General features: G+C 42.8%; 2 protein-coding genes across 2 annotated transcripts in view; both read left to right on the forward strand.

Annotated features, from left to right (window-relative positions):
• Positions 1-1,183, forward strand: part of LOC129845318 (NEDD4-binding protein 2-like) — a 51,385-nt gene extending 50,202 nt beyond the window's left edge. The window contains exon 17 of the mRNA XM_055913205.1: positions 1-1,183. This exon is cut by the window's left edge and continues 3,722 nt beyond it. The gene's annotated coding sequence lies outside the window, so the exon portion shown is untranslated.
• A 1,233-nt stretch (positions 1,184-2,416) lies between these two features.
• Positions 2,417-17,874, forward strand: LOC129845320 (rho-related GTP-binding protein RhoH-like). The gene is made up of 5 exons (XM_055913207.1): positions 2,417-3,174; positions 6,485-6,603; positions 8,079-8,794; positions 15,689-15,838; positions 17,329-17,874. The coding sequence occupies exons 3-5, from the start codon at positions 8,630-8,632 to the stop codon at positions 17,599-17,601; spliced, it is 588 nt and encodes a 195-aa protein (XP_055769182.1). The 5' UTR covers positions 2,417-3,174; positions 6,485-6,603; positions 8,079-8,629; the 3' UTR covers positions 17,602-17,874.
• The last annotated feature ends 9,406 nt before the right edge of the window (positions 17,875-27,280 follow it).

Consider the following 27,280-nt stretch of genomic DNA (forward strand, 5'->3'; position numbering starts at 1 on the left):
AAAAGGATTAGGGACTGACTCCTAAAAGGGTTAGGGACTGACTCCTAAAAGGGTTAGGGACTGACTCCTAAAAGGGTTAGGGACTGACTCCTGAAAGATTTAGGGACTGACTCCTAAAAGGATTAGGGACTGACTCCTAAAAGGATTAGGGACTGACTCCTAAAAGGATTAGGGACTGACTCCTAAAAGGATTAGGGACTGACTCCTAAAAGGGTTAGGGTTAGGGACTGACTCCTAAAAGGGTTAGGGTTAGGGACTGACTCCTAAAAGGGTTAGGGACTGACTCCTAAAAGGGTTAGGGACTGACTCCTAAAAGGGTTAGGGACTGACTCCTAAAAGGGTTAGGGACTGACTCCTAAAAGGGCTAGGGACTGACTCCTAAAAGGGTTAGGGTTAGGGACTGACTCCTAAAAGGGTTAGGGTTAGGGACTGACTCCTAAAAGGGTTAGGGTTAGGGACTGACTCCTAAAAGGGTTAGGGTTAGGGACTGACTCCTAAAAGGGTTGGGGACTGACTCCTAAAAGGATTAGGGACTGACTCCTAAAAGGGTTAGGGACTGACTCCTAAAAGGGTTAGGGACTGACTCCTAAAAGGGTTAGGGTTAGGGACTGACTCCTAAAAGGGTTAGGGTTAGGGACTGACTCCTAAAAAGGGGTAGGGACTGACTCCTAAAAGGATTAGGGACTGACTCCTAAAAGGATTAGGGACTGACTCCTAAAAGGGTTAGGGACTGACTCCTAAAAGGGTTAGGGACTGACTCCTAAAAGGGTTAGGGACTGACTCCTAAAAGGGTTAGGGACTGACTCCTGAAAGATTTAGGGACTGACTCCTAAAAGGATTAGGGACTGACTCCTAAAAGGATTAGGGACTGACTCCTAAAAGGATTAGGGACTGACTCCTAAAAGGGGTAGGGACTGACTCCTAAAAGGGGTAGGGACTGACTCCTAAAAGGGGTAGGGACTGACTCCTAAAAGGATTAGGGACTGACTCCTAAAAGGATTAGGGACTGACTCCTAAAAGGATTAGGGACTGACTCCTAAAAAGGAATTCTAGGCTACCAAAGGAAAGGGTATATTTTTATATTCATAATTGTTGATCATTTTCTTATGTATTTTATTTTTTTTACAAATTATATTTCAATAAAGAATATTGTCTGTTCACTTTTGTTATATAATCAAATCAATTCTGTCACAGTGTGTTTTTTGTTTGTTGTTGTTGGCAACCAGTTTCTCTTTATGTAGTGTTGTGTTGTCTCTCTTGTTGTGATGTGCGTTTCCTCCTATATTTATATTGTATTTATATTTTTAATCGCAGGGCCCCGTCCCCGCAGGAGGCCGTTTGCCTTTTAGTAGGCCTGACTTTCCTAGTTAAATAATGGTAATATAATAACAGCAGGTGTTAGCGTGGCAGCGTCCCGTTGATCTGCTCCGTCCCCCATCCCCCCTTAACGCTCTCGTCTCGACGTGTATCCGTCCCATACCGGCGTGGGAAGGAACGGTTCATCTGACTCACGGGCTGCGTTCAGTACATTTTGACGTTTCTGGAACGTGTAATTGAACGGAAACGGTGCTGTACTGAACGGGGATGTTGTTCACTCATTGCTTGAAGCCACAACCACCAAAACGTACCGCAAAAGTCCCGTTCAATAACGTTTTGTGGAAACGTGTCCTACAGTACAAATAGTTCCGGAACGTTCCGTTCAAGAGAACTGAACGGCACCCTACGGTGTCGGTAATTTCTCACTACTTTCCTTTCGATAAACATGACGCACAATTGTTCGTTCCATAACAAGTCGACTCATTGTCATGACGGAGAACCTTTTGACAAAATAGTTATTATACCCCGTTTACGTCTACAGAGAATACCAGGGTCCTTTTCTCAATTAACAATAACAACTCTTGTTCGTCGTTATGAGGCTACACGCCACGTTTTACACGTAAACAAATTAACTAAAAGCTACTGCGTAAAGTCTGTCGTTATGAGGCTACACGCCACGTTGTATATGTAAACAAATTAACTCCAAGCTACTGCGTAAAGTCTGTCGTTATGAGGCTACACGGTTTTATATGTAAACAAATTAACTCCAAGCTACTGCGTAAAGTCTGTCGTTATGAGGCTACACGGTTTTATATGTAAACAAATTAACTAAAAGCTACTGCGTAAAGTCTGTCGTTATGAGGCTACACGCCACGTTGTATATGTAAACAAATTAACTCCAAGCTACTGCGTAAAGTCTGTCGTTATGAGGCTACACGGTTTTATATGTAAACAAATTAACTCCAAGCTACTGCGTAAAGTCTGTCGTTATGAGGCTACACGGTTTTATTTGTAAACAAATTAACGCCAAGCTACTGTGTAAAGTCTGTCGTTATGAGGCTACACGGTTTTATATGTAAACAAATTAACTAAAAGCTACTGCGTAAAGTCTGTCGTTATGAGGCTACACGCCACGTTGTATATGTAAACAAATTAACTCCAAGCTACTGCGTAAAGTCTGTCGTTATGAGGCTACACGGTTTTATATGTAAACAAATTAACTCCAAGCTACTGCGTAAAGTCTGTCGTTATGAGGCTACACGGTTTTATTTGTAAACAAATTAACGCCAAGCTACTGTGTAAAGTCTGTCGTTATGAGGCTACACGGTTTTATATGTAAACAAATTAGCGCCAAGCTACTGCGTAAAGTCTGTCGTTATGAGGCTACACGCCACGTTTTATACGTAACAAATGAACTCCAAGCTCCTGCGTAAAGTTGGCTATCGAAGCGATCAAAATCAACAGCTGCTTCGTGAGTTCCAGAGACGCTGAAATACTTAGAACAGAAACGAAACGGCATCAACACACCTCCTCCACAGTCAACAAACGGATGCTGTTGGTGAGATGAGAGAGAGAGCGCATCTCATTTCCCACTCCACCGGTTATTGTAGAGAGAGTAGCAAGCTGTGTAGTAACGTGTATAAGTAGTTGTGTGCATATAGAATAATTAGGCTATTTAGTTTCGCTTTAAGTAGTATTTATAAAGTAGCCTAATGTATATACCGTAAAAAAAATAACGTTACTTTTTACCGAGGCACCCAACCGTCTCCGAGTCAAAAAAAATGCTTTGAGCAGAAGCGTAGCATCCGCCCGTTGCCATCACGAAGACAGGCTGCGGGTACTACGCCTGACAACACGGTGAGTTATCTTTGTTCTATTCCTCTTGTCTATGAGAAGTAACAAAGTTAGTTTTTTCATGTCTTTTTGTTTTAACCCAGCCAGAATGGCCTAATTTAATATGAGCCTACTAGATACATTGATGTATTGGGAGAGTCACAGAAAAGGATCTTTATCGAATTTGGCATTTCGTATTCATTGTTTAAACCAATCGTTCTACCCCCCCAAAAAAATTATTATCCAATTTTAACTATTTGTATCTCAATAAAATGATAAACGACAAAACATTAATCTCTTACATTTGGTTTCACATAAATCTGGTCTATTTTAATGGCTAAGGTTGAGTTTAGTAGGCCTAGACACGCTTCTAGACAGTCGTGATGTGGGGGTAAAGTAGGTTAAAACAAAATGTCAGCTATCAGGGTGAAGAACTGAGCTGCTGTGTAGGGAGAGTAGTTAGGAGTCTAGTTAGACCTTCAGTCTGTTGTGGTCTGGGGGGGGGGGGGGGGGGGGGGGCTGCCGCTGCTGTGTAGGGAGAGTAGTTAGGAGTCTAGTTAGACCTTCAGTCTGTTGTGGTCTGGGGGGGGGGGGGGGGGGGGGGTGGGCTGCCACTGCTGTGTAGGGAGAGTAGTTAGGAGTCTAGTTAGACCTTCAGTCTGTTGTGGTCTGGGGGGGGGGGGGGGCTGCCACTGCTGTGTAGGGAGAGTAGTTAGGAGTCTAGTTAGACCTTCAGTCTGTTGTGGTCTGGGGGGGGGGGGGGCTGCCACTGCTGTGTAGGGAGAGTAGTTAGGAGTCTAGTTAGACCTTCAGTCTGTTGTGGTCTGGGGGGGGGGGGGGCACTGCTGTGTAGGGAGAGTAGTTAGGAGTCTAGTTAGGAGTCAGTAGTCTAGTCAGTAGTCTAGTTAGTAGTCAGTAGTCTAGTCAATAATCTAGTCTATAGTCTAGTTAGTCATCAGTAGTCTAGTTAGTCTAGTCTAGTGAATAATCGAGTTAGTAGTCGATTTAGTCTATAGTCTAGTTAGTAGTCTAGTTTGTAGTCAGTAATCTAGTTAGTCTATAGTCTAGTGAATAATCTAGTTAGTAGTCAGTAGTCTATTTAGTAGTCAGTAGTCTAGTCAATAGTCTAGTTAGTTTATAGTCTAGTTAGTAGTCTAGTTAGTAGTCAGTTAATACTTAATAGTTAATAACCTACTTAATAACCTAATCTATGGGTCGGTGCTGTCTAGTTAATAACCTAATCTATGGGTCGGTGCTGTCTAGTTAATAACCTAATCTATGGGTCGGGGCTGTCTAGTTAATAACCTAATCTATGGGTCGGGGCTGTCTAGTTAATAACCTAATCTATGGGTCGGGGCTGTCTAGTTAATAACCTAATCTATGGGTCGGTGCTGTCTAGTTAATAACCTAATCTATGGGTCGGTGCTGTCTAGTTAATAACCTAATCATGGGTCGGTGCTGTCTAGTTAATAACCTAATCATGGGTCGGTGCTGTCTAGTTAATAACCTAATCTATGGGTCGGTGCTGTCTAGTTAATAACCTAATCTATGGGTCAGTGCTGTCTAGTTAATAACCTAATCTATGGGTCGGGGCTGTCTAGTTAATAACCTAATCTATGGGTCAGTGCTGTCTAGTTAATAACCTAATCTATGGGTCGGGGCTGTCTAGTTAATAACCTAATCTATGGGTCGGTGCTGTATAAATTAATAACCTAATCTATGGGTCGGTGCTGTCTAGTTAATAACCTAATCTATGGGTCGGGGCTGTCTAGTTAATAACCTAATCTATGGGTCAGTGCTGTCTAGTTAATAACCTAATCTATGGGTCGGGGCTGTCTAGTTAATAACCTAATCTATGGGTCGGTGCTGTATAAATTAATAACCTAATCTATGGGTTGGTGCTGTCTAGTTAATAACCTAATCTATGGGTCGGGGCTGTCTAGTTAATAACCTAATCTATGGGTCGGGGCTGTCTAGTTAATAACCTAATCTATGGGTCGGGGCTGTCTAGTTAATAACCTAATCTATGGGTCGGTGCTGTCTAGTTAATAACCTAATCTATGGGTCGGTGCTGTCTAGTTAATAACCTAATCATGGGTCGGTGCTGTCTAGTTAATAACCTAATCATGGGTCGGTGCTGTCTAGTTAATAACCTAATCTATGGGTCAGTGCTGTCTAGTTAATAACCTAATCTATGGGTCGGGGCTGTCTAGTTAATAACCTAATCTATGGGTCAGTGCTGTCTAGTTAATAACCTAATCTATGGGTCGGGGCTGTCTAGTTAATAACCTAATCTATGGGTCGGTGCTGTATAAATTAATAACCTAATCTATGGGTCGGTGCTGTCTAGTTAATAACCTAATCTATGGGTCGGGGCTGTCTAGTTAATAACCTAATCTATGGGTCAGTGCTGTCTAGTTAATAACCTAATCTATGGGTTGGTGCTGTCTAGTTAATAACCTAATCTATGGGTCGGTGCTGTCTAGTTAATAACCTAATCTATGGGTCGGTGCTGTCCTCACTTCCTCATACATGGCCGGGTCACTACGGAGAGGAGGAGGTACATGCTCAGCTTTTCTCTGTAAATTTAAATGTCAAGTCAATCACATTTATTTTATGTAGTCCTTTTTTCTTTTTACATCAGCAGATTGTCACAGTGTATTACATATATAACAGTTTAACTTTACGTCCGTCCCCTCGCCCCGACCCGGGCGCGAACCAGGGACCCTCTGCACACATCAACAACAGTCACCCACGAAGCATCGTTACCCATCGCTCCACAAAAGGCCGCGGGCCCTTGCAGAGCAAAGGGGAACCACTACTTCAAGGTCTCAGAGCGAGTGACGTCACCAATTGAAAGGCTATTAGCGCGCACCACCGCTAACTAGCTAGCCATTTCACATCCGTTACACATATATGCAGCCTAAAAGGCTATTAGCGCGCACCACCGCTAACTAGCTAGCCATTTCACATCCGTTACACATATATGCAGCCTAAAAGGCTATTAGCGCGCACCACCGCTAACTAGCTAGCCATTTCACATCCGTTACACATATATGCAGCCTAAAAGGCTATTAGCGCGCACCACCGCTAACTAGCTAGCCATTTCACATCCGTTACACATATATGCAGCCTAAAAGGCTATTAGCGCGCACCACCGCTAACTAGCTAGCCATTTCACATCCGTTACACATATATGCAGCCTAAAGCTGAATCTGATGTGTTTTGGTGCAGGGCTGGAACAAAAACCTGCACTCTTAGTAGCTCTCCTTTTATTAGTCACCTCCTCCTCTCACGAGTCAACAATGTCCTCATCAGATAATGTCCTCCACAGCTCGCTCCCGTACGCCGGGCCCTGACTGGATGGAATAACCGCCTGTGACGTCAGGTGACCTCGATTGATCGCAGGAGGCGGAGCCTGGTGTCATCTCCGTGGAGTACACACACAGAGAAGTAAGTGAAGAGGAACTGAGAGAGACGGGGAGAGAGAGCTGTGTAGAGAGAGAGATGTAGAGAGAGAGAGGTGTAGAGAGAGAGAGGCGTAGAGAGAGAGAGGTGTAGAGAGAGAGAGACGGGTAGAGAGGTAGAGACAGACGGGGGGAGAGAGCTGTGTAGAGAGAGAGAGAGAGAGAGGTGTAGAGAGAGAGAGAGAGGTAGAGAGAGAGAGAGAGGTAGAGAGAGAGGTGTAGAGAGAGGTGTAGAGAGAGAGAGAGAGGTAGAGACAGACGGGGGGAGAGAGCTGTGTAGAGAGAGAGATGTAGAGAGAGAGAGAGAGAGAGAGGCGGAGAGAGAGAGAGAGAGGCGGAGAGAGAGAGAGAGAGGCGTAGAGAGAGAGAGAGAGAGGCGTAGAGAGAGAGAGAGAGAGGCGTAGAGAGAGAGAGAGAGGCGTAGAGAGAGAGAGAGAGAGGCGTAGAGAGAGAGAGAGAGAGGCGTAGAGAGAGAGAGAAAGAGGCGTAGAGAGAGAGAGAGGTGTAGAGAGAGAGAGAGAGGTGTAGAGAGAGAGAGAGAGAGGTGTAGAGGAGAGAGGTGTAGAGAGAGAGAGGTGTAGAGAGAGAGAGGTGTAGAGAGAGAGAGGTGTAGAGAGAGAGAGGTGTAGAGAGAGAGAGGTGTAGAGAGAGAGAGGTGTAGAGAGAGGTGTAGAGAGAGGTGTAGAGAGAGGTGTAGAGAGAGGTGTAGAGAGAGGTGTAGAGAGAGGTGTAGAGAGAGAGAGAGGTGTAGAGAGAGCGAGAGGTGTACAGAGAGCGAGAGGTGTAGAGAGAGAGCGAGGTGTAGAGAGAGCGAGAGGTGTAGAGAGAGCGAGAGGTGTAGAGAGAGCGAGAGGTGTAGAGAGAGCGAGAGGTGTAGAGAGAGCGAGAGGTGTAGAGAGAGCGAGAGGTGTAGAGAGAGCGAGAGGTGTACAGAGAGCGAGAGGTGTACAGAGAGCGAGAGGTGTAGAGAGAGCGAGAGGTGTAGAGAGAGCGAGAGGTGTAGAGAGAGCGAGAGGTGTAGAGAGAGCGAGAGGTGTAGAGAGAGCGAGAGGTGTAGAGAGAGCGAGAGGTGTAGAGAGAGCGAGAGGTGTAGAGAGAGCGAGAGGTGTAGAGAGAGCGAGAGGTGTAGAGAGAGCGAGAGGTGTAGAGAGAGCGAGAGGTGTAGAGAGAGAGAGAGGTGTAGAGAGAGAGAGGTGTAGAGAGAGAGTGAGTGTGTAGAGAGAGGTGTGTGTGTGTAGAGAGAGAGAGAGCGAGAGGTGTGTGTAGAGAGAGAGAGATGTGTGTGTGTGGAGGGAGACAGAGCGAAAGCCATATAAAGACAGACAGAGCCCTTCAGCTTCTCCACTGTAGCAGTAGAGCCAGGAAACACTCTGTGGTGAGAGTTAGACACATGTAGTTGGCATCATGACTCCACACACCAGGTGACCACAACCCCCTGATCTCATCCCTCCTCTATTTCAGGACTACAACATCTCCCTAAAGAACTACAACCCCCACAGAGACGGTGACCACCATCACTATGGACCATCCCACAACCCCCTGATCTCATCCTCCTCTACTTCAGGACTACAACATCCCCCTAAAGAACTACAACCCCCACAGAGAAGGTGACCACCATCCCACAACCCCCTGATCTCATCCCTCCTCTACTTCAGGACTACAACATCTCCCTAAAGAACTACAACCCCCACAGAGACGGTGACCACCATCACTATGGACCTTCTCACAACCCCTTGATCTCATCCCTCCTCTAATTCAGGACTACAACATCCCCCTAAAGAACTACAACCCCCACAGAGACGGTGACCACCATCACTATGGACCTTCTCACAACCCCCTGATCTCAACCCTCCTCTACTTCAGGACTACAACACCCCCCCTAAAGAACTACAACCCCCACAGAGACGGTGACCATCATCACTATGGACGTCACGACCCCCTGATCTCCACAGGACTACAACTCAACATCTCCCTAAAGGACTACAACCCCCAGGGTTCAGAGCGGAGCAGCCATGAGCGCAGCAGAGGAGACCCAGGTGAAGTGTGTGCTGGTCGGTGACAGTGCCGTTGGGAAGACGGCCCTTCTGGTTCGCTTCACCTCAGAGACGTTCCCTGACTGCTACAAACCAACCGTGTACGAGAACACTGGAGTAGAAGTTTTCATGGACGGGGCTCCGGTACGAATAATACACTTTACATCATTTACCTACTACAATAATACACGTTACATCATTTAACTACTACAATAATACACTTTACATCATTTAACTACTACAATAATACACTTTACATCATTTAACTACTACAATAATACACTTTACATCATTTAACTACTACACTTTACATCATTTAACTACTACAATAATACCCTTTACATCATTTAACTACTACAATAATACACTTTACATCATTTAACTACTACAATAATACACTTTACATCATTTAACTACTACAATAATACACTTTACATCATTTAACTACTACACTTTACATCATTTACCTACTACAATAATACACTTTACGTCATTTACCTACTACAATAATACACTTTACATCATTTAACTACTACAATAATACCCTTTACATCATTTAACTACTACAATAATACACTTTACATCATTTAACTACTACAATAATACCCTTTACATCATTTACCTACTACAACAATACACTTTACATCATTTAACTACTACACTTTACGTCATTTAACTACTACAATAATACCCTTTACATCATTTAACTACTACACTTTACATCATTTAACTACTACAATAATACCCTTTACATCATTTAACTACTACAATAATACACTTTACATCATTTACCTACTACAATAATACACTTTACATCATTTAACTACTACACTTTACATCATTTACCTACTACAATAATACACTTTACATCATTTACCTACTACAATAATACACTTTACATCATTTAACTACTACAATAATACCCTTTACATCATTTAACTACTACAATAATACACTTTACATCATTTAACTACTACAATAATACACTTTACATCATTTAACTACTACAATAATACACTTTACATCATTTAACTACTACAATAATACACTTTACATCATTTAACTACTACACTTTACATCATTTAACTACTACAATAATACACTTTACATCATTTAACTACTACCCTTTACATCATTTAACTACTACAATAATACCCTTTACATCATTTAACTACTACAATAATACACTTTACATCATTTACCTACTACAATAATACACTTTACATCATTTAACTACTACACTTTACATCATTTACCTACTACAATAATACACTTTACATCATTTAACTACTACACTTTACATCATTTAACTACTACAATAATACACTTTACATCATTTAACTACTACACTTTACATCATTTAACTACTACAATAATACACTTTACATCATTTTCCTACTACAATAATACACTTTACATCATTTTCCTACTACAATAATACACTTTACATCATTTAACTACTACAATAATACCCTTTACATCATTTAACTACTACAATAATACACTTTACGTCATTTAACTACTACAATAATACACTTTACGTCATTTAACTACTACAATAATACACTTTACATCATTTAACTACTACAATAATACACTTTACATCATTTAACTTCTACAATAATACACTTTACATCATTTAACTACTACAATAATACACTTTACGTCATTTAACTACTACAATAATACACTTTACATCATTTAACTACTACAACAATACACTTTACATCATTTAACTTCTACAATAATACACTTTACATCATTTAACTACTACAATAATACACTTTACATCATTTAACTACTACAATAATACACTTTACATCATTTAACTACTACAACAATACATTTTACGTCAGGGCTGTTCAACTGGCGGCCCGCGGACCAGTTCCGGCCTGTTTATTCATTTTGATGGGCCCGTATTAATGAAAGATCTGCCAGAAATCCCCCGTTCAGCGCCAAGCAATGTGGTGATCTGTAGTGTGGTTGTTAGCGGTTATGGTGATTGACTGTAGTGTGGTTGTTAGCGGTTATGGTGATTGACTGTAGTGTGGTTGTTAGCGGTTATGGTGATTGTCTGTAGTGTGGTAGTTAGCGGTTATGGTGATTGTCTGTAGTGTGGTTGTTAGCGGTTATGGTGATTGACTGTAGTGTGGTTGTTAGCGGTTATGGTGATTGACTGTAGTGTGGTAGTTAGCGGTTATGGTGATTGTCTGTAGTGTGGTTGTTAGCGGTTATGGTGATTGACTGTAGTGTGGTTGTTAGCGGTTATGGTGATTGACTGTAGTGTGGTAGTTAGCGGTTATGGTGATTGACTGTAGTGTGGTTGTTAGCGGTTATGGTGATTGTCTGTAGTGTGGTTGTTAGCGGTTATGGTGATTGTCTGTAGTGTGGTTGTTAGCGGTTATGGTGATTGTCTGTAGTGTGGTAGTTAGCGGTTATGGTGATTGACTGTAGTGTGGTTGTTAGCGGTTATGGTGATTGTCTGTGGTAGTTAGCGGTTATGGTGATTGACTGTAGTGTGGTTGTTAGCGGTTATGGTGATTGACTGTAGTGTGGTTGTTAGCGGTTATGGTGATTGTCTGTAGTGTGGTTGTTAGCGGTTATGGTGATTGACTGTAGTGTGGTTGTTAGCGGTTATGGTGATTGTCTGTAGTGTGGTAGTTAGCGGTTATGGTGATTGTCTGTAGTGTGGTTGTTAGCGGTTATGGTGATTGTCTGTAGTGTGGTAGTTAGCGGTTATGGTGATTGTCTGTAGTGTGGTAGTTAGCGGTTATGGTGATTGTCTGTAGTGTGGTTGTTAGCGGTTATGGTGATTGTCTGTAGTGTGGTTGTTAGCGGTTATGGTGATTGACTGTAGTCTGGTTGTTAGCGGTTATGGTGATTGTCTGTAGTCTGGTTGTTAGCGGTTATGGTGATTGTCTGTAGTGTGGTTGTTAGCGGTTATGGTGATTGTCTGTAGTGTGGTTGTTAGCGGTTATGGTGATTGTCTGTAGTGTGGTTGTTAGCGGTTATGGTGATTGACTGTAGTGTGGTTGTTAGCGGTTATGGTGATTGTCTGTAGTGTGGTAGTTAGCGGTTATGGTGATTGACTGTAGTGTGGTTGTTAGCGGTTATGGTGATTGACTGTAGTGTGGTTGTTAGCGGTTATGGTGATTGTCTGTAGTGTGGTAGTTAGCGGTTATGGTGATTGACTGTAGTGTGGTTGTTAGCGGTTATGGTGATTGTCTGTGGTAGTTAGCGGTTATGGTGATTGACTGTAGTGTGGTTGTTAGCGGTTATGGTGATTGACTGTAGTGTGGTTGTTAGCGGTTATGGTGATTGTCTGTAGTGTGGTTGTTAGCGGTTATGGTGATTGACTGTAGTGTGGTTGTTAGCGGTTATGGTGATTGTCTGTAGTGTGGTAGTTAGCGGTTATGGTGATTGTCTGTAGTGTGGTTGTTAGCGGTTATGGTGATTGTCTGTAGTGTGGTAGTTAGCGGTTATGGTGATTGTCTGTAGTGTGGTAGTTAGCGGTTATGGTGATTGTCTGTAGTGTGGTTGTTAGCGGTTATGGTGATTGTCTGTAGTGTGGTTGTTAGCGGTTATGGTGATTGACTGTAGTCTGGTTGTTAGCGGTTATGGTGATTGTCTGTAGTCTGGTTGTTAGCGGTTATGGTGATTGTCTGTAGTGTGGTTGTTAGCGGTTATGGTGATTGTCTGTAGTGTGGTTGTTAGCGGTTATGGTGATTGTCTGTAGTGTGGTTGTTAGCGGTTATGGTGATTGACTGTAGTGTGGTTGTTAGCGGTTATGGTGATTGTCTGTAGTGTGGTAGTTAGCGGTTATGGTGATTGACTGTAGTGTGGTTGTTAGCGGTTATGGTGATTGACTGTAGTGTGGTTGTTAGCGGTTATGGTGATTGTCTGTAGTGTGGTTGTTAGCGGTTATGGTGATTGTCTGTAGTGTGGTTGTTAGCGGTTATGGTGATTGTCTGTAGTGTGGTTGTTAGCGGTTATGGTGATTGTCTGTAGTCTGGTTGTTAGCGGTTATGGTGATTGTCTGTAGTCTGGTTGTTAGCGGTTATGGTGATTGTCTGTAGTGTGGTTGTTAGCGGTTATGGTGATTGTCTGTAGTGTGGTAGTTAGCGGTTATGGTGATTGTCTGTAGTGTGGTTGTTAGCGGTTATGGTGATTGTCTGTAGTGTGGTTGTTAGCGGTTATGGTGATTGTCTGTATTCTGGTTGTTAGCGGTTATGGTGATTGTCTGTAGTGTGGTAGTTAGCGGTTATGGTGATTGTCTGTAGTGTGGTTGTTAGCGGTTATGGTGATTGTCTGTAGTGTGGTTGTTAGCGGTTATGGTGATTGTCTGTAGTCTGGTTGTTAGCGGTTATGGTGATTGTCTGTAGTGTGGTAGTTAGCGGTTATAGTGATTGTCTGTAGTGTGGTTGTTAGCGGTTATGGTGATTGTCTGTAGTGTGGTTGTTAGCGGTTATGGTGATTGACTGTAGTCTGGTTGTTAGCGGTTATGGTGATTGTCTGTAGTCTGGTTGTTAGCGGTTATGGTGATTGTCTGTAGTGTGGTTGTTAGCGGTTATGGTGATTGTCTGTAGTGTGGTAGTTAGCGGTTATGGTGATTGTCTGTAGTGTGGTTGTTAGCGGTTATGGTGATTGACTGTAGTGTGGTTGTTAGCGGTTATGGTGATTGTCTGTAGTGTGGTAGTTAGCGGTTATGGTGATTGACTGTAGTGTGGTTGTTAGCGGTTATGGTGATTGACTGTAGTGTGGTTGTTAGCGGTTATGGTGATTGTCTGTAGTGTGGTTGTTAGCGGTTATGGTGATTGTCTGTAGTGTGGTTGTTAGCGGTTATGGTGATTGTCTGTAGTCTGGTTGTTAGCGGTTATGGTGATTGTCTGTAGTCTGGTTGTTAGCGGTTATGGTGATTGTCTGTAGTGTGGTTGTTAGCGGTTATGGTGATTGTCTGTAGTGTGGTAGTTAGCGGTTATGGTGATTGTCTGTAGTGTGGTTGTTAGCGGTTATGGTGATTGTCTGTAGTGTGGTTGTTAGCGGTTATGGTGATTGTCTGTAGTCTGGTTGTTAGCGGTTATGGTGATTGTCTGTAGTGTGGTAGTTAGCGGTTATGGTGATTGTCTGTAGTGTGGTTGTTAGCGGTTATGGTGATTGTCTGTAGTGTGGTTGTTAGCGGTTATGGTGATTGTCTGTAGTCTGGTTGTTAGCGGTTATGGTGATTGACTGTAGTGTGGTTGTTAGCGGTTATGGTGATTGTCTGTAGTGTGGTTGTTAGCGGTTATGGTGATTGTCTGTAGTGTGGTTGTTAGCGGTTATGGTGATTGTCTGTAGTGTGGTTGTTAGCGGTTATGGTGATTGACTGTAGTGTGGTAGTTAGCGGTTATGGTGATTGTCTGTAGTGTGGTTGTTAGCGGTTATGGTGATTGTCTGTAGTGTGGTTGTTAGCGGTTATGGTGATTGACTGTAGTGTGGTTGTTAGCGGTTATGGTGATTGTCTGTAGTGTGGTTGTTAGCGGTTATGGTGATTGTCTGTAGTGTGGTTGTTAGCGGTTATGGTGATTGTCTGTAGTGTGGTAGTTAGCGGTTATGGTGATTGTCTGTAGTGTGGTAGTTAGCGGTTATGGTGATTGTCTGTAGTGTGGTTGTTAGCGGTTATGGTGATTGTCTGTAGTGTGGTTGTTAGCGGTTATGGTGATTGTCTGTAGTGTGGTTGTTAGCGGTTATGGTGATTGACTGTAGTGTGGTAGTTAGCGGTTATGGTGATTGTCTGTAGTGTGGTTGTTAGCGGTTATGGTGATTGTCTGTAGTGTGGTTGTTAGCGGTTATGGTGATTGACTGTAGTGTGGTTGTTAGCGGTTATGGTGATTGTCTGTAGTGTGGTTGTTAGCAGTTATGGTGATTGTCTGTAGTGTGGTTGTTAGCGGTTATGGTGATTGTCTGTGGTTGTTAGCGTTTTCTAGAGCTTATGTGGGCATGCTGATATCTATTTTCTTCAGATGAATTTGGCTCCAGTGTTTTGTGAATGATTTTTTAAAATATTAAATATTCTGACACCCCGTTCCTGAAAGCTACAACTCTCAGGAACACGTTTCCCTCTGTGATGCTCACATGGGAAGCTCACATGGGAAGCTCACATGGGAAGCTCACATGGGAAGCTCACATGGGAAGCTCACATGGACTCGTTAGAGAGTGGGACAAAACGACCTAATGGCCGAGGGAAAGGAATTCAAAGGATTTTTTTTATTATTATTTATATATATATATATTTTTACACCATTTTATTTAACTAGGCAAGTCATTTATGAACAAATTCTTATTTACAATGACGGCCTAGGAACAGTAGGTTAACTGCCTTGTTCAGGGGCAGAACGACAGATTTTTGTCAGCTCGGGGTTTCGATACAGCAACCTTTCGGTTACTAACCACTAGGCTACCTGCTTCCGACTGGAATTTACCATGACTTGATTTGACATATCTTGACACATTACATCATTGAACTATCACTATAATACACTGTGCGTCATTGAGCTATCACGATAATACGCTGTGCGTCATTGAGCTATCACGATAATACGCTGTGCGTCATTGAGCTATCACGATAATACGCTGTGCGTCATTGAGCTATCACGATAATACGCTGTGCGTCATTGAGCTATCACGATAATACGCTGTGCGTCATTGAGCTATCACGATAATACGCTGTGCGTCATTGAACTATCACGACACATTAACACGGTAGTGTAAACATCCCACTGGAGAGGTCTGATGGTCATCTGATCAGGAATGTCCCTCACACATCCTTCATGACCTTTACACCCTGATGGTAATGAGGCGGTTTATCCCCGTGACGTGCGTTTGTCTTTTAAAGCTTTATTTAAAGTGCATCTCAACGTCACAAAAATAAAACATTTTAAAACATTACAAACATGATTTCAAAGAAGTTGAAAAAGACAGTGTTTAAAAATAAAAAAATCATTGAATAATTAAAACTTTTTTAAAAAGACACATTTTATAATGTATCTGCTTACTCTCCAGATCAACCTGGGTCTGTGGGACACGGCAGGAAATGACACGTTCAGGCAGATCCGTCCGATGTCCTATCAGCAGGCGGATGTGGTCCTGCTCTGCTACTCCGTGGCCAACGCCTCCTCCCTCGCCAGCATCAAGCACAAGTGGCTGGTCGAGGTACGGGGCTACCTTTTCTACTCTCTGAATTAGATCCTTCTGGAAGTGTTGTGTGTGTGTTTTTATTGGATAGAGAGAGGTGAAAGGTCAGAGAGAGAGGTGAAAGGTCAGAGAGAGAGGTGAAAGGTCAGAGAGAGAGGTGAAAGGTCAGAGAGAGAGGTGAAAGGTCAGAGAGAGAGGTGAAAGGTCGGAGAGAGAGGTGAAAGGTCGGAGAGAGAGGTGAAAGAGCGGAGAGAGAGAGGTGAAAGAGCGGAGAGAGAGAGGTGAAAGAGCGGAGAGAGAGAGGTGAAAGAGCGGAGAGAGAGAGAGGTGAAAGAGCGGAGAGAGAGAGAGGTGAAAGAGCGGAGAGAGAGAGGTGAAAGAGCGGAGAGAGAGAGGTGAAAGAGCGGAGAGAGAGAGGTGAAAGAGCGGAGAGAGAGAGGTGAAAGAGCGGAGAGAGAGAGGTGAAAGAGCGGAGAGAGAGAGGTGAAAGAGCGGAGAGAGAGAGGTGAAAGAGCGGAGAGAGAGAGGTGAAAGAGCGGAGAGAGAGAGGTGAAAGAGCGGAGAGAGAGAGGTGAAAGAGCGGAGAGAGAGAGGTGAAAGAGCGGAGAGAGAGAGGTGAAAGAGCGGAGAGAGAGAGGTGAAAGAGCGGAGAGAGAGAGGTGAAAGAGCGGAGAGAGAGAGATGAAAGAGCGGAGAGAGAGAGGTGAAAGAGCGGAGAGAGAGAGGTGAAAGAGCGGAGAGAGAGGTGAAAGGTCGGCGAGAGAGGTGAAAGGTCAGAGAGAGAGGTGAAAGGTCGGAGAGAGAGGTGACAGAGCAGTGGGACGGATTCCAACCCAGCGCTACGTAAAACACGCTCTCCAGAGAGAGAGGTGAAAGAGCAGAGAGAGAGGTGAAAGAGCAGAGAGAGAGGTGAAAGGTCAGAGAGAGAGGTGAAAGGTCAGAGAGAGAGGTGAAAGGTCAGAGAGAGAGGTGAAAGGTCAGAGAGAGAGGTGAAAGGTCAGAGAGAGAGGTGACAGAGCAGAGAGAGAGGTGAAAGGTCAGAGAGAGAGGTGACAGAGCAGTGGGACGGATTCCAACCCAGCGCCATGTAAAACACGCTCTCCAGAGGCAGCAGCTGAGACTGCTGGACCAAACAACCTTTTATATTCCGACAGACACGTCGGAAATAATCATGGAGTCAATTCAGGAAGTAAACATTCAGGAAGTAAACATTCAGGAAGTAGACATTCAGGAAGTAAACATTGGATCAGTAGTTGGATGCTTCAGTAAACTAAAGATCTGATTCCCTTTTTCTTCTTCTCTCATTGAGAAGCAGTGAGAGGAAATTGGAATTAGAATTTCAGTTTACTTCCTGAGTTAACTGAATTGAAATGGAATTGAGCCCATCTCTGGCTTCATATTGTGTATCAATACATGTTTAAAACTATTTGACGAAATAATAATAATAATAATATAATATAATAATAAAAACAAAATGGTTTTTAAAAACATTTTAAATGTCATTGTAGGTGCGTGAGAACCTTCCTCGTGTCCCGGTGCTCGTGGTGGCCACCCAGACGGACCAGCGTGACTCCGGGCCTCACCGCGCCTCCTGCTCCTCCGCCGCCGAGGGCAAACGCCTCGCCCAGGACGTACGGGCCAAGGGATACCTGGAGTGCTCGTCGCTAAGTAACCGCGGCGTGCAGCAAGTGTTCGAGTGTGCGGTGCGGACGGCGGTGAACCAGGCCAGGAAACGGACGCGCCCACGGATGTTTGATATCAACAGCTGCACGGTGTCTTGACCTCTGACCTCTGACCTTTGAGGGCCTAGGTTGGGGTGGTGGTCGGTGGATACTGGAGCCTCTTCCTACTGCTCTGAGATCAGGTCTCGGGCCAGTGGCGACTCAGACTCGGACTCAACACCAGGGACTTGGGACTGGACTGGCGGCTTAGGGACTCGACTACATCACTGTATCTGACTTGAACTGTTAGAGGACCTCTCTGACCCCAGGACCTGTGGTTTTGGGGGAACTCTTGAACTATTCAAAGTCCTCTCTGACCCCAGGACCTGTGGTTTTGGGGGAACTCTTGAACTATTCAAAGTCCTGTCTGACCCCAGGACCTGTGGTTTTGGGGGAACTCTTGAACTATTCAAAGTCCTCTCTGACCCCAGGACCTGTGGTTTTGGGGGAACTCTTGAACTATTCAAAGTCCTCTCTGACCCCAGGACCTGTGGTTTTGGGGGAACTCTTGAACTATTCAAAGTCCTGTCTGACCCCAGGACCTGTGGTTTTGGGGGAACTCGTGAACTATTCAAAGTCCTCTCTGACCCCAGGACCTGTGGTTTTGGGGGAACTCTTGAACTATTCGAAGTCCTCTCTGACCCCAGGACCTGTGGTTTTGGGGGAACTCTTGAACTATTCAAAGTCCTGTCTGACCCCAGGACCTGTGGTTTTGGGGGAACTCTTGAACTATTCAAAGTCCTCTCTGACCCCAGGACCTGTGGTTTTGGGGGAACTCTTGAACTATTCAAAGTCCTCTCTGACCCCAGGACCTGTGGTTTTGGGGGAACTCTTGAACTATTCAAAGTCCTGTCTGACCCCAGGACCTGTGGTTTTTCGGGGAACTCTTGAACTATTCAAAGTCCTCTCTGAACCCAGGACCTGTGGTTTTGGGCGAACTCTTGAACTATTCAAAGTCCTCTCTGACCCCAGGACCTGTGGTTTTGGGGGAACTCTTGAACTATTCAAAGTCCTCTCTGACCCCAGGACCTGTGGTTTTGGGGGAACTCTTGAACTTTTCAAAGTCCTCTCTGACCCCAGGACCTGTGGTTTTGGGGGAACTCGTGAACTATTCGAAGTCCTGTCTGACCCCAGGACCTGTGGTTTTGGGGGAACTCTTGAACTATTCAAAGTCCTCTCTGACCCCAGGACCTGTGGTTTTGGGGGAACTCTTGAACTATTCAAAGTCCTCTCTGACCCCAGGACCTGTGGTTTTGGGGGAACTCTTGAACTATTCAAAGTCCTGTCTGACCCCAGGACCTGTGGTTTTGGGGGAACTCGTGAACTATTCCAAGTCCTCTCTGACCCCAGGACCTGTGGTTTTGGGGGAACTCGTGAACTATTCCAAGTCCTCTCTGACCCCAGGACCTGTGGTTTTGGGGGAACTCTTGAACTATTCAAAGTCCTGTCTGACCCCAGGACCTGTGGTTTTGGGGGAACTCTTGAACTATTCAAAGTCCTCTCTGACCCCAGGACCTGTGGTTTTGGGGGAACTCTTGAACTATTCAAAGTCCTCTCTGACCCCAGGACCTGTGGTTTTGGGGGAACTCTTGAACTATTCAAAGTCCTCTCTGACCCCAGGACCTGTGGTTTTGGGGGAACTCGTGAACTATTCAAAGTCCTGTCTGACCCCAGGACCTGTGGTTTTGGGGGAACTCTTGAACTATTCAAAGTCCTGTCTGACCCCAGGACCTGTGGTTTTGGGGGAACTCTTGAACTATTCAAAGTCCTGTCTGACCCCAGGACCTGTGGTTTTGGGGGAACTCGTGAACTATTCAAAGTCCTCTCTGACCCCAGGACCTGTGGTTTTGGGGGAACTCTTGAACTATTCAAAGTCCTCTCTGACCCCAGGACCTGTGGTTTTGGGGGAACTCTTGAACTATTCAAAGTCCTCTCTGACCCCAGGACCTGTGGTTTTGGGGGAACTCTTGAACTATTCAAAGTCCTCTCTGACCCCAGGACCTGTGGTTTTGGGGGAACTCTTGAACTATTCAAAGTCCTCTCTGACCCCAGGACCTGTGGTTTTGGGGGAACTCTTGAACTATTCAAAGTCCTCTCTGACCCCAGGACCTGTGGTTTTGGGGGAACTCTTGAGCTATTCCAAGTCCTCTCTGACCCCAGGACCTGTGGTTTTGGGGGAACTCTTGAACTATTCAAAGTCCTGTCTGACCCCAGGACCTGTGGTTTTGGGGGAACTCTTGAACTATTCAAAGTCCTCTCTGACCCCAGGACCTGTGGTTTTGGGGGAACTCTTGAACTATTCAAAGTCCTCTCTGACCCCAGGACCTGTGGTTTTGGGGGAACTCTTGAACTATTCAAAGTCCTCTCTGACCCCAGGACCTGTGGTTTTGGGGGAACTCTTGTTTAACTGTTGAGTTTTTTTTTTTTTACTTAAGGGTCTAAACAAACAACAGTCCACAGACAGACATCTGTCTAAAAGCCCCTAACTTTTAAACCGTGTGTGTGTGTGTGTGTGTGTGTGTGTGTGTGTGTGTGTGTGTGTGTGTGTGTGTGTGTGTGTGTGTGTGTGTGTGTGTGTGTGTGTGTGTTTTGATTCTACTCCTGGGTACGGAAGCTTTTGTTTTGCCGTAAGACCGTAAAGCCTCCAATGTGTCGTTTTGACCTCTGACCTTTTGATGACTGGACAAGCGGGTCTGTATACGACCCTCCGTAAGGGGGCCCCCAACCGCCAAAATGGGGAATCGTTGTTTTGTTTTTTAACTACCTGGGCCTCGGACTCGGGACTGCTGATCTAGAATCGGTTTCTGTTTCTAGGTCGTAATGAATAAGACAACTCCTACTCTGAGACACTTTATGAATACAGGCCATGAAAGGACACACACACAGACATCTCTGTGTGAGTTTGAAAATCCCAAACTCTCAAACTGGTTTTTGTTCTTCTTCTTCTGTATGTTGTCACTCGATGTTGATGTCTGTTATTCGTTTGGTTGAGAAGGAGGATTTCTAGAGATTTCAGCCAATAACGTCACCAGAGACTTCTAGGTTGCTCATTACGATGAAACAGACGATCAGGTATTTAGATGGGATGGTAAAATTGTCCGCTTTGTTCATTCCAGGAAGACGTTGTAGACTTTTACATTTATATCTTTGACAAGTTATTTGTTTTTTGTTTTATTTCAATTCACAATATAAGTGGACAACAACTATTTCCGTTCTCCGTCTATAAATGTTAAAAGTTGTCCTTTTTGTAAAGGTATTCTAGCTCAGATATGTTTCCTTTGTTAAAGATCGGTTGCCGACCACTTACAGTGTGCCTGGACATAATTCATAAATAAATAATAAATAAACAAATAACCTTTCACCTATTAATTCCACTAAGAAATCAGCATATTTTAAAAAGATCTTTGTTATCCATAATAACTGGAGAAGGAAAACCAATGTGTTTTTAAATAAGTCCTGGTTAGCCATGTAGTGTCACATGAATATCTCTCTCACACACAGACAGGATGAGGGAGGATGACAGTGTTGTGGTGAGGGGAAGGTTGAGATCAGAGATATGACCGCAGCTTGAGTTGACAGTAACAGTCTCTGGAGGTCTGTAACAGTGACAGTAGTTTTCAGTTAGTAGTCAGTTACAACAGTTAGGGCTGGTTTCCCAGACACAGATGAATGGAGACTGACTGATGTGTTATTGCCTAACAGATACCTGTAGATCAATACACTGACTGTAAATCACTCTGATTTAAGATAAGTTTATTTATTTATTTTAGTTTATTACATCTAAACTAAAGAACAATGTAAATGAGACTGTTGAAATATTACTTTATTCCCGGACCAGGTTTAATGTGTGTCTGGGAAACCAGTCCTCAGTCTCTCTACCTCTGTAGTACCAATATTATCATACTACTATATAGTCTGTAATGTTGAAACCAGTCCTCAATCTCTCTACCTCTGTAGTACCAATATTATCATACTACTATATAGTCTGTAATGTTGAAACCAGTCCTCAGTCTCTCTACCTCTGTAGTACCAATATTATCATACTACTATATAGTCTGTCTGGGAAACCAGTCCTCAGTCTCTCTACCTCTGTAGTACCAATATTATCACACTACTATATAGTCTGTCTGGGAAACCAGTCCTCAGTCTCTCTACCTCTGTAGTACCAATATTATCACACTACTATATAGTCTGTCTGGGAAACCAGTCCTCAGTCTCTCTACCTCTGTAGTACCAATATTATCATACTACTATATAGTCTGTCTGGGAAACCAGTCCTCAGTCTCTCTACCTCTGTAGTACCAATATTATCACACTACTATATAGTCTGTCTGGGAAACCAGTCCTCAGTCTCTCTACCTCTGTAGTACCAATATTATCATACTACTAGATAGTCTGTCTGGGAAACCAGTCCTCAGTCTCTCTACCTCTGTAGTACCAATATTATCATACTACTATATAGTCTGTAATGTTGAAACCAGTCCTCAGTCTCTCTACCTCTGTAATACCAATATTATCATACTACTATATAGTCTGTAATGTTGAAACCAGTCCTCAGTCTCTCTACCTCTGTAGTACCAATATTATCATACTACTATATAGTCTGTGTCTGGGAAACCAGTCCTCAGTCTCTCTACCTCTGTAGTACCAATATTATCATACTACTATATAGTCTGTAATGTTGAAACCAGTCCTCAGTCTCTCTACCTCTGTAGTACCAATATTATCACACTACTATATAGTCTGTAATGTTGAAACCAGTCCTCAGTCTCTCTACCTCTGTAGTACCAATATTATCATACTACTATATAGTCTGTCTGGGAAACCAGTCCTCAGTCTCTCTACCTCTGTAGTACCAATATTATCATACTACTAGATAGTCTGTCTGGGAAACCAGTCCTCAGTCTCTCTACCTCTGTAGTACCAATATTATCACACTACTATATAGTCTGTAATGTTGAAACCAGTCCTCAGTCTCTCTACCTCTGTAGTACCAATATTATCACACTACTATATAGTCTGTGTCTGGGAAACCAGTCCTCAGTCTCTCTACCTCTGTAGTACCAATATTATAATACTACTATATAGTCTGTAATGTTGAAACCAGTCCTCAGTCTCTCTACCTCTGTAGTACCAATATTATCATACTACTATATAGTCTGTAATGTTGAAACCAGTCCTCAGTCTCTCTACCTCTGTAGTACCAATATTATCACACTACTATATAGTCTGTAATGTTGAAACCAGTCCTCAGTCTCTCTACCTCTGTAGTACCAATATTATAATACTACTATATAGTCTGTCTGGGAAACCAGTCCTCAGTCTCTCTACCTCTGTAGTACCAATATTATCATACTACTATATAGTCTGTAATGTTGAAACCAGTCCTCAGTCTCTCTACCTCTGTAGTACCAATATTATCATACTACTATATAGTCTGTCTGGGAAACCAGTCCTCAGTCTCTCTACCTCTGTAGTACCAATATTATCATACTACTATATAGTCTGTCTGGGAAACCAGTCCTCAGTCTCTCTACCTCTGTAGTACCAATATTATCATACTACTATATAGTCTGTGTCTGGGAAACCAGTCCTCAGTCTCTCTACCTCTGTAGTACCAATATTATCACACTACTATATAGTCTGTAATGTTGAAACCAGTCCTCAGTCTCTCTACCTCTGTAGTACCAATATTATCATACTACTATATAGTCTGTAATGTTGAAACCAGTCCTCAGTCTCTCTACCTCTGTAGTACCAATATTATCATACTACTATATAGTCTGTAATGTTTAAACCAGTCCTCAGTCTCTCTACCTCTGTAGTACCAATATTATCATACTACTGTATAGTCTGTGTCTGGGAAACCAGTCCTCAGTCTCTCTACCTCTGTAGTACCAATATTATCATACTACTATATAGTCTGTAATGTTGAAACCAGTCCTCAGTCTCTCTACCTCTGTAGTACCAATATTATCACACTACTATATAGTCTGTCTGGGAAACCAGTCCTCAGTCTCTCTACCTCTGTAGTACCAATATTATCATACTACTATATAGTCTGTGTCTGGGAAACCAGTCCTCAGTCTCTCTACCTCTGTAGTACCAATATTATCATACTACTATATAGTCTGTAATGTTGAAACCAGTCCTCAGTCTCTCTACCTCTGTAGTACCAATATTATCATACTACTATATAGTCTGTGTCTGGGAAACCAGTCCTCAGTCTCTCTACCTCTGTAGTACCAATATTATCATACTACTATATAGTCTGTAATGTTGAAACCAGTCCTCAGTCTCTCTACCTCTGTAGTACCAATATTATCATACTACTATATAGTCTGTGTCTGGGAAACCAGTCCTCAGTCTCTCTACCTCTGTAGTACCAATATTATCACACTACTATATAGTCTGTAATGTTGAAACCAGTCCTCAGTCTCTCTACCTCTGTAGTACCAATATTATCACACTACTATATAGTCTGTCTGGGAAACCAGTCCTCAGTCTCTCTACCTCTGTAGTACCAATATTATCACACTACTATATAGTCTGTAATGTTGTAACATGACAATATTAATGGGGCTTCAACTCAGATTGCTTAACTCTGTTTTAGGAGTCATAAATCTGCAAAACACACTGTCTCTCTGTGTGGTCAAAGTGCTCTCGAATGATTCTCTCCTACAACCCCATGAAACTATCTCTCTCTCTCTCTCTCCCCCTTTCGCTCTCTCTCTCTCTCTCTGTCTCTCTGTCTCTCTGTCTCTCAATTCAATTCAATTCAAGGGGCTTTATTGGCATGGGAAACATATGTTAACATTGCCAAAGCAAGTGAGGTAGATATTATACAAAAGTGAAATAAACAATACAAATTAACAGTAAACATTACACATACAGAAGTTCCAAAACAATAAAGACAATAATAATAATAATAATTTATTATAATTATAATAAATAATAATAATAAAGACTCTCTCTCTCCCTCTTATTCCATATTAAACACACTTTTTAACCACTCCTGTCTCTAAGTTCCCCTCCCTCTCCCCCTTCTCCTCTCCTCGCCCCCCTCCTCCCCTGTCTCCCCCCCCTCTCCTCTCCTCGCCCCCCTCCCCTGTCCCCCCCCCCCCCTCTCCTCGCCTCTCCCCCCCTCCCCCCTCTCCTCTCCTCGCCCCCCTCCTCTCCTCTCCTCGCCCACCTCCTCTCCTCTCCTCGCCCCCCCCCCTCTCCTCTACTCGCGCCCCTCCCCTGTCTCTCCCCCCCCTCCCCCCTCTCCTCTCCTCTCCTCACCCCCTCCTCCCCTCTCCCCCCCTCCACCCCTCCCTCCACCTCCCCCAGCAGCAGGAAACACCTGTTCTATCAGCTCTTCACCACAGAAACTCAGTGACACACTGAAGCCTCTAACAGCGGTTTGTACTGTGACTGTTGCTGCTCTAAATAATGGTTAGTTACAACCCAGTGTTAGTGAGAAATGTACATATAGTATTATATACCTTAACAGTACTATATATTATACAGTGCTGGAGGTCATTTTGCAGGGCTCTGGCAGTGCACCTCCTTGCACTAAGGCGGAGGTAGCGGTCCTGCTGCTGGGTTGTTGCCCTCCTACGGCCTCCTCCACGTCTCCTGATGTACTGGCCTGTCTCCTGGTAGCGCCTCCATGCTCTGGACACTACGCTGACAGACACAGCAAACCTTCTTGCCACAGCTCGCATTGATGTGCCATCCTGGATGAGCTGCACTACCTGAGCCACTTGTGTGGGTTGTAGACTCCGTCTCATGCTACCACTAGAGTGAGAGCACCGCCAGCATTCAAAAGTGACCAAAACATCAGCCAGGAAGCATAGGAACTGAGAAGTGGTCTGTGGTCACCACCTGCAGAATCACTCCTGTTTTGGGGGGTGTCTTGCTAATTGCCTATAATTTCCACCTTTTGTCTATTCCATTTGCACAACAGCATGTGAAATTTATTGTCAATCAGTGTTGCTTCCTAAGTGGACAGTTTGATTTCACAGAAGTGTGATTGACTTGGAGTTACATTGTGTTGTTTAAGTGTTTCCTTTATTTTTTGAGCAGTGTAGTATTTTATACCTTACCAACAGTATTCTATATTATATTCCTTACCTCTGGTATTATATATTACACAGTATTATATATTATATAGTATTATATATACCTTACCAACAGTATTATATATACCTTACCAACAGTATTTTATAGTATTTTATACCTTACCAACAGTATTCTATATTATATTCCTTACCTCTGGTATTATATATTACACAGTATTATATATTATATAGTATTATATATACCTTACCAACAGTATTATATATACCTTACCAACAGTATTTTATAGTATTTTATACCTTACCAACAGTATTCTATATTATATTCCTTACCTCTGGTATTATATATTACACAGTATTATATATTATATAGTATTATATATACCTTACCAACAGTATTATATATACCTTACCAACAGTATTTTATAGTATTTTATACCTTACCAACAGTATTCTATATTATATTCCTTACCTCTGGTATTATATATTACACAGTATTATATATTATATAGTATTATATATACCTTACCAACAGTATTATATATACCTTACCAACAGTATTCTATATTATATTCCTTACCTCTGGTATTATATATTACACAGTATTATATATTATATAGTATTATATATACCTTACCAACAGTATTATATATACCTTACCAACAGTATTTTATAGTATTTTATACCTTACCAACAGTATTCTATATTATATTCCTTACCTCTGGTATTATATATTACACAGTATTATATATTATATAGTATTATATATACCTTACCAACAGTATTATATATACCTTACCAACAGTATTTTATAGTATTTTATACCTTACCAACAGTATTCTATATTATATTCCTTACCTCTGGTATTATATATTACACAGTATTATATATTATATAGTATTATATATACCTTACCAACAGTATTATATATACCTTACCAACAGTATTTTATAGTATTTTATACCTTACCAACAGTATTCTATATTATATTCCTTACCTCTGGTATTATATATTACACAGTATTATATATTATATAGTATTATATATACCTTACCAACAGTATTATATATACCTTACCAACAGTATTTTATAGTATTTTATACCTTACCAACAGTATTCTATATTATATTCCTTACCTCCGGTATTATATATTATATAGTATTATATATACCTTACCAACAGTATTATATAGTATTTTATACCTTACCAACAGTATTCTATATTATATTCCTTACCTCCGGTATTATATAGTGTTATATAGGTGCAGTTGATTCAGCAGCCGGAGCGCCGAGAGGGCAAAGTGTTCCCATGTTGAACCGTTTCATCTGTCTGAAGGTAGAACTCTGCCAACCCGGCAGGCCCAGAGAGCAAATCAAACGCACCTACAGGTCTACCGCTGGCCAATCAGATAGCTCAGATCCACCGCGTCAGTTTCCTCCAGCTGTTAAAAGAAGCCTCAAAAAGTTGATACTGCGAGATTTCAAAAACGTTTAAAACCACGACTAGAGAGAGAGACTTAGCGAAGATGGGTGCCGTTTTTATGAGTACGTTTATGTTTAAGTTGTTATTCAACACTTTTATATAAGCGATAAATTGCGCGTTCTCCCTACTCCGCTACAACCAGCACCGCAGCTGCAATGAATGAGTATAGAAAAGTGTCCCGATAAGGTTGGGTC

This window comes from Salvelinus fontinalis, unplaced genomic scaffold (genome assembly GCF_029448725.1).
Source record: "Salvelinus fontinalis isolate EN_2023a unplaced genomic scaffold, ASM2944872v1 scaffold_0276, whole genome shotgun sequence".
Lineage (NCBI taxonomy): Eukaryota > Metazoa > Chordata > Actinopteri > Salmoniformes > Salmonidae > Salvelinus > Salvelinus fontinalis.